Here is a 14,334-nt window from a genome sequence, read left to right as displayed (position 1 = left end):
GCCCTTGGTCCCTCACAGACCACCCTGGGACTTTCAGCCTGTGTCCTTCCCTCCATGAAGAAGCCCAGAAAACAGAAGAGCAGGGAGCAACCCCTTGGCTCTATTCCTGATAGCACATTTGGAAGAGGTGCCCAGGCTTCTGGGTTTGCCCTGAGCAGCCCCTCTTGTTACTGTGGTGCTAGCAGGGAGGCTAGCTGTGACCCAGGGCTGCACAGTGCCTGCTGCTGCCTGCAGCCACAGGGATGTCACTGCAGAGAGAACAGGACTGTCACCAAGGTACATGAGACCTCAGGACTAACACAGATACAAGAGCACAGGAGGAACACACTGGAAGGCAAAAGATAGCAGCCGCGAAAAGGCCACGTCCTGCTGCTGGCCATGGCCATGGCTCCAGTGAAGCAGCAGGGGCCCTGAGCCCCTCCTACATGCTGGGGCTGCTCCCCCAGCTCCAAAGGAGATGGGAAGAGACGGCAGCTGAGTGCAATGAACTTCTGATGACTTCCTTATTGGGTATATCTATACAGGAAACTGGCATCTCTGGGAAAATGATTAACAAGTAGGAGGATAAAAAATATATTATTTAAATCAGAAACAAGATTTTCAGAATATAATAATACAGACAAATATTAACAAAAAATTGTCTTACGTTTTTTTGAGGAAACATAGGAATTTTGATTTTATGCATATTATTATATATAAATATATTGAAGAATTGTGTATTCTAGAACCGTCTTCACTGAATTCCTTAGTTCCCTGTTCCTGATGCTGTAGATGAGGGGGTTCACTGCTGGAGGCACCACTGAGTACAGAAATGACAACACCAGGTCCAGGGATGGAGAGGAGATGGAGGGGGGCTTCAGGTAGGCAAACATGGCAGTGCTTATAATCAGGGAGACCACGGCCAGGTGAGGGAGGCACGTGGAAAAGGCTTTGTGCAGGCCCTGCTCAGAGGGGATCCTCAGCACTGCCCTGAAGATCTGCACATAGGACAGCACTATGAAAACAAAACAGCCAATACCTAAACCGAAGGTGATTGCATTAAGCCCAACTTCCCTGAGGTAGGCATCTGAGCAGGAGAGCTTGAGGATCTGGGGGATTTCACAGAAGAACTGGTCCACAGCATTGCCTTGGCAGAGGGGCAGGGAAAAGGTAGTGGCCGTGTGCAGGACAGCATGGAGAAAGCCACTGCCCCAGGCAGCTGCTGCCATCTGGGCACAAGCTCTGCTGCCCACGAGGCTCCCGTAGTGCAGGGGCTTGCAGATGGCAACGTAGCGGTCGTAGGACATGACAGTGAGAAGGGAATACTCCGCTCCAACCAAGAAGACTAAAAAGAGGACTTGGTCAGCACATCCTTGATAGGAGATGGCCCTGGTGTCCCAGAGGGCATTGGCCATGGCTTTGGGGAGAGTGGTGGAGATGCAGCCCAGGTCGAGGAGGGCGAGGTTGAGGAGGAAGAAGTACATGGGGGTGTGGAGGCGGTGGTCGCAGGCTACGGCGGTGAGGATGAGGCCGTTGCCCAGGAGGGCAGCCACGTAGATGCCCAGGAAGAGCCCGAAGTGCAGGAGCTGCAGCTCCCGCGTGTCTGCGAACGCCAGCAGGAGGAACTCGCTCACAGAGCTGCTGTTGGACATCTGCTTTTTTGGGATGTGGTCCTGCACAAAGAGAAAGAATAGTAATAATGTACAACAGATTTACCTGAGAAAAATTTAATTTTCTCATTAAAAAACATCAAGAGGATTGTCCAATTGCAGGCAGTTATTTTGAAGTTCCCTTTAATGACTTCCAACTGCTTCTGAGTTTCTCTGCAAGAAGAGTACTCTTCTGTGGGCAATGGAAGACTCAGTCGTGCACTACAGCTCAAGGTAGCAACATGGTAGGAACATGGCGTAGTCTCAGATTCACTTCACTCCTGATATAGAAGAGATTTCCCCAGTTTTGCTCCTAGTTCATCGAAGAGAGATTTATTTATTCATTTGTTTCTTTGTTTGTTTGATTTGTCCTCTTTGTTCAGCTGCCCCACCACACCTGAGGAGTGTTTCTAAGGCATAAATCCTGGGCGTTCTGCTGCACTCCAAGTAAAACCTTGTGGATCCTCAGAGGCAAAGAGACTGTCCCTTTAGTGCAGAGCGTCCCACAGAGACGACAGCCAGTCTGTCCATCAGTGCTGGTCTGAGCTGTGCTGGCATCTCTTTGAGCTACAGGACAATTGCACTAAGGAGGTTCTCCTGAGAAGAACCTGGGTACTGCTGAGAGCAGAAGAAGCCACGCTCCAAGTGCCCATCTCCAGACCCCTCACCCTGTCCCCGTACTCCCCTTCCCCCAGGCACCCCGAGGGCTCACCCCATGGGCAGGTGAAACCCCCATCCCCAGGGAGCCTGGGAACAAGAGCAGCAGCAGCACGGCCAGGTGGAGAAGCCAGGAGGAATGGCAGCGTGCTGCTGCCAGGGGAGGCAAGGCCAGGGAGGGACAGACGGACACTCAGCACACCCTCCTGTGCTGCAGCTCTGCCTGCAGAGGAGGCAGCTCCTGCTCATTGCAAACGATCTGTGCTCACCTCAAGCCTGCAGGCACCTTCCAAAGGCAGGGGGGGTATCACGGCTTTTGTAGCTCCTAAAGATTAGCTAGGATAAAGCCTGAGAGGACCACAATGATGATGTTGGTGCAGTCTGTGGGCTGAGGTGTGGGAAGGGACTTTTTGAAGTTCATTGATGACATATTGGTCCCTCACTGCAATGCTCCAGGAGTCTTAATCTCCAATACAATCCTGACCACTCATTACCATGAAACCTGCCTCCCCTCCACTGCAGGATTCTTCAAGCACAGGCTACAGACAAAGTCCTGCCTTTCTGGTAGCCCCTGACTTGGTCTTTCTTTTGAAAATTGCAATCATAAATGCCATTCTGTAAAGCATTTTCTACTCCTTGCTGGAGAAACAGAGAGACAACTATCCCGACAGATGCTATCAGGCATCGGATGTGCCAGCTGTAGAAGACACCTCTGGCAACCCCACCTGCATGGCCCTGCAGCCAGAGACTCACGGTGCCAAGAGCCTGCAGATCTGTCCTGCCACACGCTACCCTCTATTGCTGCGCTCCTCACTGCCTCCAAGCCCTCTCTCCTTCTCTCCTCTCCCCGTGCCAGCTGCGGTCAGAGCCCCCAGCCCTGCTGCGCTGTGCACAGGAGCTGCTCCTGGGCACAGCTGTCTCTCTGCACCAGGGCCCTCTTGCCACGAGCTCTCTCTGTCCCACGAGCCCGGCCCAGCTCAGCAGCACAGCACCCGACCATGGCATCGCTTGCTCTGTGCCATTGGGCTCCCTTGAGGTATCCCCAAGGCCTCAGGGCTGACAACTCCCGAAGGCAGCAGGGTCTCTGCTGGGCTGTGGTGTCTGAAGCAGACCAAAGTCATCGCCGACTGCTCCTCTTTGTAGATGTCAGAGACTGATTTTTACAAGTGTGATTTGTGCTGTTGGACTGTGGTTGTCAAACACATTGTGCTTTAACCCGTCAGGCACCCTAGCACCACACAGATGTTAGTTGACAACCACCTCCAAAAGATAATGGGTTGAAATAAAGGTAGTTTAAATGGACAGAAATTGAAGAGATAGTAATAACTTTAACAATACTACTAATAGATAATAATAATTTTTATTTTTTTATTATTATATGTATAAAGCAAGTGATGCACAATGCAATTGGTCATCACCCACTGACTGATGCCCAACCTTTCCCCAAGCAGGGGTCCCCCTGAACCTGACCAGCCTGCATTATGTTCTCCTCTGCAGGTCCCCTGACCTTACTTTGGTTTAGGGCAATACAAGCTTTCAGAAGGATTAGGACTATTTTCTTCCCTTTCTCAAATACTTCTTGAGCTGTGTTGCCCCATGTGAGGGCGACATCAATGTACTGGAGGTGTTCAGGAGTTTCCCCCTCTTCCAGGGCAGTCTGGATCAGCCCATGGCAAATGGTAGGGCTGTGTTTCTACCCCTGGCGCAGTCCATTCCAGGTGGACAGGACGCCCCTCCAACTGAAAGCAAAGTGCGGCCTTCACACTGCTGCCAAAGGGATGGAGAAAAATGCATTAGCAGTATTAATTGTGGCATAGCACTTGGCTGCCTTTGACTGCAGTTCGTACTGAATGAAGTTCTAGCATGCCCAGCACAGCAGCACTCAGCGGTGGTGTGACTTCAGTCAGGCCACAGAAGCCCACCGTTCTCTTCCACTCACCATTAGAATTTTTCACTGTCCATATGGGACTCCTAAAGGGTGAGCAAGTGTTGCTGATCACCCCTTGGCTCTGCAGTCAATGAACCAGCTCATGCATGGGAATCAGGGAGTCTCTGTGAGTGCAATACTGCCTCAGGTGCGCTGTTGTGGTAGCGATTGGCACCTGCTGCCCATTGGCCATCAGCACCTGCACAGCAGAAGGGTCCTGTGAGAGAGTGGGCAAGGTAGACAACTGTTTGATGTCCTCCGTCTCCAGGGGAGTCATGCCCAAAGTCCATCCAGTAAACATTTGGATCTTTGAAGGACCCTCTTGAGATTTAGTCTATGTCAGGGTTGCACAGAGCCTCCAGGCCAGTCCCAATGGGTTGCTTTTGCCACTCCTTCCCAGTTAGGCTCACTTCAGCCTCCAGTACAGTTAACTCTCGGGTTTGATGTGCCAGGCCAATACTCCTCAGAGTCCAATACACCCGATTGTCCCCTTCCTCCCCCTGGATGGAGGCTGGGCCCCTCTAGTCCTGCTCATAGTATTCATTACTCTGTTTGGAGGACTGGCTGCTAGAAGCTGGAGCAGTAATTTTCTCAGAAGAACCACTTTTTGTGAATGTTTTTCCTTGCGCTTCATGTATCCATGCCTCTAGGGTGGAGGTAGGGTAGATTTTTGCATCCCGTTTTCTCATGGCCTTTCCGTGGTCACACAGTTAAAACCACAGGGTAGCACACAGTATGCACCCACTATATCAACTTTCTTGAGCAAAGGGATGCTTACACCTGATAGCCGAGCTATTGGATCGTGCAGGTGGGGAGGAAGATGTATCCTCTTGTAGTTCTGGCATCTCGTGAGAAAGTTTCTCTCTAGACGAGATGCAGGCCCATAGGGAAGAAGAGAGACTTTCATTGTAATGCTGTAGTAGGCTAGCCGATTCATCCATGTGGGTTCCTCTTGGCCTTTCCAGGTCATAACTGCCAATGAGCTGGCATACGGTGATGGTGCGCTCTGTACAAACTTCTGCCACATGGGTCATGGGCACTCGACTTCATCTGGAACTTTGGCCAGCTGTTTGTTGTCTAGGTCACTATCAATCACCTTCAGCACGGCTAATTCCCTCAGGTACCGGATACCCCTCTCCATGTTGATCCACTTTCCTGGTTGACATACAAGATCTTTCTTGAAGAGAGACCTTTCCTTGACGCCTGACAGGATTAAATTCCTTGTGCCCTTTTCCAATGGCTTTGTCATTCACCCCTTCCTTAGGGGGGGGATCCCAGCTGCTTGGCTTCCCTGCCCTCTAATTCCAGGCTATTGGCCCTGTTCTCCCAGCACTGGGGCAGCCAGGTGACAATGTGCTCACCAAGATGATGGCTGAAATCTTTTCCCTTATCTCATAGCTTACCCTGGAAAAGGGATCACTTGGTTTCTGATGTTTAGATGATCTCTTCTTCTTCGTCCTCCTGTTTCCAAGATGGTCCAGCTTTGGAGAAACCTGCCTAATCTTCTTCCTTATTTCTTGTCTTGGTAGGAGTTTCTTTCCTTTCTAAAGAAAAACTGACTTCCACACCCATTGTTTTCTCTTTCATAAAGAGGCAACCGATACTGGCATAGGCTGGTTCTCTGGCCCAGCCATGGAGCCCATTTCAGGGGCTGGAGTGGCTGCAGGACCCATCACAGGAGTTGTTCTGGCTGCAGGGCCTTTCAGAGGAGTTGGAGTGGCTGCAGGGCCTATCGCAGTTTTGGGAGCGGCTCTAGGGCCTGTCACAGGGGTTGGTTTAAATTTACGCCCATCTCAGGAGCTGGAGCACCTGCAGGGCCTGCTGCAGGTTTTGGAGTGGCTGCTGGGCCCTTCACAAGGGTTGGAGTGGCTGCTGGGCCTGCCACAGGGGCTGGCGTGTGCCTGCAGGAAAAGTCACAGGGGTTGGGGAGGTGTTGAATGTGGCTTGTTAAGCACGGGGCAGAGCCCAGCACACTGCAGTGATTTGTGTCTCTTTGCAATTACCAGGGTGATGACACACAATTTTCACATTTTTCTTTAGGACTCTGCACTTGCTCAGAGGTGAAGTTCCAAAGCACTGGAGGTGCCCCCTGCTCTAGGTGCCTGCCCAGATCCTCCCACACTCCCTGCCACTCCTCACTCTCCTGCCTCTGGACAGATCTCTGGATGGCATGCATTAAGTAGTTGCTTAAACAGAAACAAAAGCTGAAACACAGCCAGGAGATGTAACAATAGGAACATGCTGGTTTGACCATCCCAAAGATATTCAAAGCTTTGAAGAGCTAGTGTAATTAGCCTGGAGGAGAAGGGGGAGGTGAAGGAGAAAGGGAGAGTGAACCAGTGGGGAAAAGTGTCCTCCCCTTGTCTCCCCCATGGCTTGGTTTCCTGAGGAGAAAAGGTCAAGAGTGTAATTCTTAATAGTTTCTGAGAGATGGCTCCCAAGGTACGGAGGTAATGGCAATGCTGAGTACAAGTACCAGATTAGTTTCATGACCAGGAATTTTATCATATCATAAGCCAGTGTTACACGATACAACAAAAGAATAAACTTGAAGCAGCCATCAGAAAAGATAAACAGCGTGACAGGGGAGACATACAGGAAGTCATGTGCTATACAACACAGTTCTGAAATTGAGCACAACAGACCTGAGCTTAAAAAAAATAATAATAAACTTTTTTATCAGCAACTATTAAAATCATCTAATGCTTGTAATAGCTTCCTATTATTTTATTATTATTATTATTATTTATTTAATATGCTGTGGTGAGATCAGTCATTGGCTCAAACTTTGTGCTCCATGTTGGGCACCAAAAAGAGCGTGGTTTAACCAGGCAGGCAGCTCAGCACCACACAGCCATTCCCTCACACACACACCCTGCTACACCCCGAGCGGATACAGGAGAGAATGAGGAGGGGGAAAAAAATAAATAAGAATAATCATGGGTTGAGATAAAGACAGTTTAATAGGCCATAAAGGGAAGACAAATAATACGAACAATGATGACGATGATCATGATGGTGATTGCCTGTCCCGCAGCAGTGGTACCCCCTACCCTGGCCAGCCACCCCATATTGATGGTTCAGCATGACGGCTGCGGTATGGAACATCCCTTTGGCCACTTGGGGTCAGCTGTCCTGCTTCTGTCCCCCCCAGCTCCTCAGGCACCCCCAGCCCTCCACTGCTGGGCAACAACTAAGCCATCAGTGTGTGATCATCATTCTTCTCATGCTAAATGCAAAACACAGCATCATACCAGCTACTAGGAGGAAAATTAACTTGATTCCAGCCAACAGCAGGACACCCACAGACGAAGGGCATGATATCTCTGTGTGTATATCAAAAGAGAAAAGGTGCTGGAGATTAATTAGAAAGTACTGGAGCTGAGCACGATGCAGATGGTGTGGAATATGGGGTGGATATTGTCCTTGTTTTGGCTGGGACTCAATTTTCTTCCTATTAACTGGTATGGTGCAGTGTTTGTATATAGGACACAGTTCCAGACAAAATAACAGCATGCATGAGAAGGAAGAAGAGAAAAAGTGGAATCTGGCAGCCTTCCATTCCGTACCCTTAAATGAGTTTGTGCTGCAATTCCATTCAACTAGTTACTGCTGTATTGTCCAAACTGCCCTGCAAATTCCTGCTGCTGTTACCTTGTGAGAGACGGCATAATCGGGGTGAGCCATCTACCTACAGATATTAACAGCTGACAGAATGGAGCATCTGTCCAGAAGAATCTTGAGAAACTGCAGGATTTTGCCTACAGAAACATCTTGACACTTACAAGGAGAAGAGCCCAGTGCTGCACCAGAGGAAGAGCAACCCCACACATCAGGGCAGACTGGGACCCTGCCGAGTGAGCAGTGCCCAGGAGGAGGAGGGCCTGGGCACCACGAGGGATGCCATACGAGCAGTGGTGCTGCTCCCCAGGAACCAGGCCAGCTTCTTACACAGCTGCCTTACGAGGAGCATGGCCACCAAGGATATCTGAGTTATCAGACTCAGCTCAGATCCTCTGAGATACCACATGGACAAGGGTCTAGAGCCAGCAGAAAAAGAGGTGAAGGTCTGGGAGTCCCTAGGACAGTCTGGTGTGGAGAGCAGCAAGGGCTGTGGCAAGGCTGAGAGTCCCAACAGGACCCAGGGCTTCATGTCTGTGGCTCTGGCTGTTGTCTCTGCCACTGAGGCCTAGGAGGAGACAGCTTCTCGGTAAAGCACCAGGGCCTCATTGCCTCCTCGCCCCCACCCATGGACCAGGCAGGGCTTGTACCATTCTCCTGCACTTGGCCATGCACATCCCCATCTCCTCCTGCCCCACGAAGAGCCCTGAGCAGTGTGTGAAGGGAAAGGATCTCCCTTCCCAGGGGCTGGGAGTCAAGGCCTGGCCCTTGTGCTTGGTGACACACATCCAGTTTTCCTACACATCAGGGTCACCTTCACAGTGCCTTTGTCTCCTTGTCCTCACTGCCTCCAATGCTCTGCTCTAACGAGCTCCAAGGGAGGCTGTGTCAGGGCTGGCCCTCAGGGGGACACTGCAGGAAACTTGCCTCTGACTTGGACTTGTTGAGAGATGTCTTCAATTGTCTCTCAGTGCCTGAGGTTTCTGGGCTCCTCACCAAAGCCCCCCGAGGGGGGATTCCAATGCCTTGGGCTGGGCGTCTGGTGCTGAGCTGGGCCGGGCTCGTGGGACAGAGAGAGCTCGTGAAAAGAGGGCCCTGGTGCAGAGAGACAGCTCTGCTCAGGAGCAGCTCCTGTGCCCAGCGCAGCAGGGCTGGGGGCTCCGACCGCAGCTGGCACGGGGACAGGAGAGAAGGAGAGAGGGCTTGGAGGCAGTTGGCAGTGGGAGGATGCTGAGAGCTGCCTGCAGGAGAAATCTGCACAGCCCTTGACAAGGTACGTCTCTGGCTGCAGGGCCATGCAGCTGCACGTCCTGGAAGGGTCTCCTGCTGGGTCTTGTTTCTGGGAGGGCAGTGGGCAATGCAGTAGGCTTTGGGAGTCCTGCTGGGTTGCACTGCGAGGTGAGGAAGTCTGGCAGAAGCCCCTCGGAGTGGCCTAAGCCAGGTGCCCCCGGTCAGCCCAGAACACCCTGCCCTGGCTGGCCTGGAGCCATCTGCCCTGGAGCTCCTGCAGCCATGGAAAGAAGAGAAGCTCCCAAGCTCCATCTGGCTTGCTGTTGCCCTTCTGCCTCAGCAGCATACTCTTGTTTCTTCTCAGGGAAACAGCTGAATGGGATGACAGTGCAGCTCAGAGAGGGTTGACACAAGGCAGCTGAGAACAGGACTGGTGGACAGAAGTGCTCTTCTTGGTCTTCACTAATGGACACTCCCATAAAATATCAGCAGCAGTGTCCAGGAAATGTGAGGACATTGAACCATCCAATACCTATCCTAAGCATTACAGGGGCTACTGGGATAAAATAAAGCAAACAAAATCCCTACAGCTCAGCTCTGCATTCAGATGAGTTGTTTGCAAGAACCGACGAGTCGAATGGAGTTGAGTTTCCCCCAAGTTCCTGCTTCCCTCCTGCTGCACAGCAGGAAGAACTCCTCTGGAGCCCACAGCAGCCCCTGCTCCCAGTGCCACTCTCAGCCAGCACCTGCACCAGCTCAAGCAGGAGAGCTACAGGAAGGTTCTCCTGCAAAGAGAGAGACTTGGGATGAGAGTGCTCTAACAGTTGCAACAGGTTTTCCTCAGATAAGTCTGTTCTAACTTTTTTCTGCCTTATCTTCTCCAACAGACAGCTGTGTCCAAAGTCAGGAAATGGCCAACAGCAGCTCTGTGAGCGAGTTCCTCCTGCTGGCATTCGCAGACACGCGCGAGCTGCAGCTCCTGCACTTCGGGCTCTTCCTGGGCATCTACCTGGCTGCCCTCCTGGGCAACGGCCTCATCCTCACCGCCGTCGCCTGCGACCACCGCCTCCACACCCCCATGTACTTCTTCCTCCTCAACCTCGCCCTCCTCGACCTGGGCTGCATCTCCACCACTCTGCCCAGAGCCATGGTGAATTCCCTCTGGGACACCAGGGCCATCTCCTATCAAGGATGTGCTGCACAGGTCTTTTTCTTTGCCTTCTTGATTACAGCAGAATTTTATGTTCTCACCATCATGGCCTACGACCGCTACGTTGCCATCTGCAAGCCCCTGCACTACGGGAGCCTCGTGGGCAGCAGAGCTTGTGCCCAGATGGCAGCAGCTGCCTGGGGCAGTGGCTTTCTCAATGCTGTCCTGCACACGGCCACTACATTTTCCCTGCCCTTCTGCCAAGGTAATGGGCTTGATCAGTTCTTCTGTGAGCTTCCTCAGATCCTCAAACTCTCCTGCTCAGAGTCATTCCTCAGGGAGGTTGGGCTTATTGTAGTTGGTGTTTGTTTAGTATTTGCTTTTTTTGTTTTCATTGCGGTGTCCTATGTGCAGATCCTCAGATCTGTGCTGACGATGCCCTCTGAGCAGGGCCGGCACAAAGCCTTTTCCACATGCCTCCCTCACCTGGCCGTGGTCTCCCTGTTTGTCAGTACTGGCATGTTTGCCTACCTGAAGTCCCCCTCCATCTCCTCCCCATCCCTGGACCTCGTTGTGGCAGTTCTGTACTCGGTGGTTCCTGCTGCTATGAATCCCCTCATCTACAGCATGAGAAACAAGGAGCTCAAGGATGCATTGAGGAAACTCTTTGGATACATGCTTCTTCATCATTAATAATGGGCACAGTGTCCTAACAGGACATTTTATTTTATTTTTTTTTTTAATCTGAATCAGTGTTAGAACACTCTTACTTCACTTTTATACTATTTTCTGAACCTTGTGATTTTCATTCAGAAATGATCTACTTAGTATCCTATGTGTTTATCATTCTATTTTAGTTTTGAACCAAGTATCTCATGTACTTGTGGAAGTGGGCTTCCCGTTTAGATAAAGACAAAACAGAGCCGAGCAGAAATTCACTGGTCTCAGTTTCCATCCCTTCCCATCTTTTCTGGAGGTGGGGGAGCAGCCCCAGCACGCAGGAGGGGCTCAGGGCCCAGAGCCCAGCTGCCACAGGGAGGAGCAGCCCCGCTGGCCCTCGCGGCTGCCCCTCACTGCCCGCTGGGCTCTGCCTCTCTGCTGCCTTCGGGTCGGGGCTGCTGCTTCCCTGGAGCCATGGCCATGGCCAGCAGCAGGACGAGGCCTTTTCACTGCTGCTCTCTTCTGGCTTCCACATTGTGCTTCTTGTATTTGGGTAAGCCCTGAGATCTCATGTGTGTTGGTGACAGTCCTGTTATCCCTACATTGGCATCTCTTCAATGTCTCTGCACGCCTCTTGCAAAGCTGGTTTCAGGAATCCACCCAAGGAGCTGCTTCCTGAACAGACCTCTTGCTTTTCTGAGCCTCACAATGGATCAGAACCCCAGAGTGACCAGCGAAGGACCAAGGGCTGGACCGGGAGCTGCCTTCTTGCTTGCCTATGGACCAGCAAACAGTAACTGGCCTTGACTGGATAGGGACTGTCCCAGTGGTGCTGGGTCTGATGGCAAATGGCATCCTGGAGAGGAATCTGGATCTGCTCTGTGCCTGGGCCAGGCCTCTTGTGCTGGCCTGGGGAGCGGGGCTGGCCCTGCGGGGCACAGGCACTCTGTGCTGGGGATGTCCCAGGCAGGAGAGCAGGGCTCCTGCAGCTTCCCGGCCCTCCATCTCCTGAGCCGTGGCTGGCCCCAGCGCGGGGGCTGCTGGGGAGGCCCAGAGCCGCCTTTGTGCCAGCAGCTGCGGTGCCTTGCGAGGGGCTGGGGCTGTGCTGGCCGTGCCCAGAGCCCTGCAGCAGCCTGCGGTGGGCACTGGCCTGGGGCCAGCCCAGCCTGCGCTGCTGGGCTGGGGAGAGGTCCGGGAGGTGGGGAGAGGTGGGCAGGGGCTGGGCTGGGCTGGGCAGTGCCCGTCAGAGGGCACCAGCAGCGTCAGGGAGCGGTGGCAGCATGCAGGGGAGGGCTCCCAGCAGGGCTTGGTGCTGCAGAGCCAGGGCTGGGGAAGGGAGCCCCGAGCTGCAGGGGCAGGGGACACGAGGCCGCTCGGGGCCCTTGCTGGCCTGGGCAGAGCAGGAAGGGGGCCCAGGGCATTCATCCCCTCACCGCAGCCTGCCACGACCTGCACGGCGCTCACGGAGCATCCAGGGACAGGCTCTGCCCCGTGGTGCGCAGGGAGAGGGCAAAGCCTCTCTGAAGAAGAGGCTGGAACTGAAAAAGGTCCCTCCGCTGCCCCGTGGTGTGACAGGGCCAGGCTGGGACAGCTTACCTTTATTTGATGTAGTTCTTTTGTAATTTGCATTGGTGATGGCACAAAAAGACAGCTCCTTCACCAGTGATGTACATCCTTCTTCATGTTGGGACACAACGTCCTTCACTCTGCTTTATCTCACAGATGAACTGGATTAGGTCTCCTTGATTACTCTGAGGCACAGTGCAGTGCTTTTTGCCTTCTGACACTCCAGCACAATATGTGTGACATTCCCTTACTCTGCGCATTGACCTGACGGGTCATTTCACATTTTTCACTGTCATATCCCTAGTTGGAAGGGGATGATTCCCCAAAGTGGGGCAAGCTGATGGGTTCTGGCTCAGCCATTTGAAGCATGCTATACTTGAGTTTTTCATCCTGAGTTTGCTAAAGATGACCCAGGACGGTAAATGGATGTTTAGGTGATGATTGGATGATTAGGTACGAATAAGGGAAAGTATCTCAGGTTTCCAAAGGCCATTTCAAATCTAGGTCAATCCCAGGAACCCACTGAAGAAGGGGTTTGTCTTTGAAGGGGTTTCCTGTGCTGGGCTGGGCTGCAGTTACAGGGACAAAGACCACTGCTGACAGTGGAGGTGCTCTAGGAACTCCACCTGGCTCCACCGGATTTTCCCAAAGGTCTCCGGTCTCCTGCAGGTCTTTTCTGACATCTGCTGGTCCAGGGAAGTGCCTCAAACACAACGGGGCCACAGGAGGTTTTCCCTGGTTATGCTTATGGTCACACAGCAAAGCTCTGCCTCAATACCCAGTAATTTTTTTAGTACTTAACTAATAAAGCAAGTACTCATCAGCTCAAATGATTCAACCCCTTCCATTAAATGTCTCACGAAGAAGATCATGAAGAAATGTGAATTTTCAGGATGTATATTCATCGCAGGAGAAGAAATCCTGGTGTTCACCTGTACTTGCTTTGTCATTCCTTTGTCTATCATGGTGTGCTCCCTCATCTTCCAGGAAGAAAACCTGACTTGATTACACAGACCCTGCTGAATGTCCCCTTTCCAGCTGCCTGTCTGGACCTATGCACTTCCCATGGGTCTCCTGCTTTGCCCTCCCCTTACTCTTTGATCATTCGGACCGCTCTCACCAACCCAGTTGCTGCTTTGAGTTTCAGTGAGTTCCAGCTCGCCCATCTCTCAGCAGTCTGTGTAATGGTTTCCTTAGCCAGAAACTCATCTGAGAATCATGAGAATTTCTCATTGAATTAGTATGATATGGATTAATATTAACACTATGATTTTAAATTTCTTATTAATCACTGTAAAATACATCTTGAACAGTCATCCTTTTGGGAAGGTAAACATCACTGGAGGCCAAAAAATAAGGAACTTTAACTTTTTTTTTTTTTTTTTTTTAAATTCCAGCATGATTTCATGTTGCTGTTTTTAAATAGGAAAAAACGTGCTCTTCCTACCTAAGCAGGGCTTCAAAGGAGTAACTGCAGACCAATATCTGTGGGAAAATGATGCTCCAAACTGAAATGCAACAAAATTCAGCCTTTAAAATGTGGAAAGATTTTTATTAGATGCTCTTTGAAATCTTCCTCCTTAACTACACCATGAAAGCTCTCCAATTAGCTGCACAAGTTTTGAAGACATGAAGAAAACTGTGGGAGAGTTATGGCTGCTTAGGCCTCTCTCTCTTTTAATGAGTTCAGTGGTGTATTTTGGTGCTGAGTCAGTGAAACTTGCGTACTGAGAGGAGAATGATGCAACTGCTTGAGAAAGTAAAGTCTGAAGGAAAAGTTAAAGTGACTTGGAGTATTAATAGGCCCCACTGAGGGCTGTTCCTAACAAAGCCTCCCCAGGGACTTGTTAGGGCAGATCATTGGAGGCCATGATTGCAGACAGGCAAAGCGCTGT

At 51.5% G+C, this 14,334-nt stretch overlaps 1 protein-coding gene across 1 annotated transcript; it reads right to left on the bottom strand.

The window, feature by feature from the left end:
• Nucleotides 1–528: 528 nt before the first annotated feature.
• On the bottom strand, nucleotides 529–1,839 carry LOC310890856 (olfactory receptor 14C36-like). The gene has a single exon (XM_083853170.1). It carries the CDS (start codon nucleotides 1,629–1,631, stop codon nucleotides 690–692), a length of 942 nt encoding a protein of 313 aa, XP_083709296.1. The 5' UTR covers nucleotides 1,632–1,839; the 3' UTR covers nucleotides 529–689.
• Nucleotides 1,840–14,334: the final 12,495 nt, after the last annotated feature.

This window comes from Anser anser (genome assembly GCF_964211835.1).
Source record: "Anser anser genome assembly, contig: HAP1_SCAFFOLD_214, whole genome shotgun sequence".
Taxonomy (NCBI): Eukaryota; Metazoa; Chordata; class Aves; order Anseriformes; family Anatidae; genus Anser; species Anser anser.
This window is presented reverse-complemented; position numbering and strand designations above follow the sequence as displayed.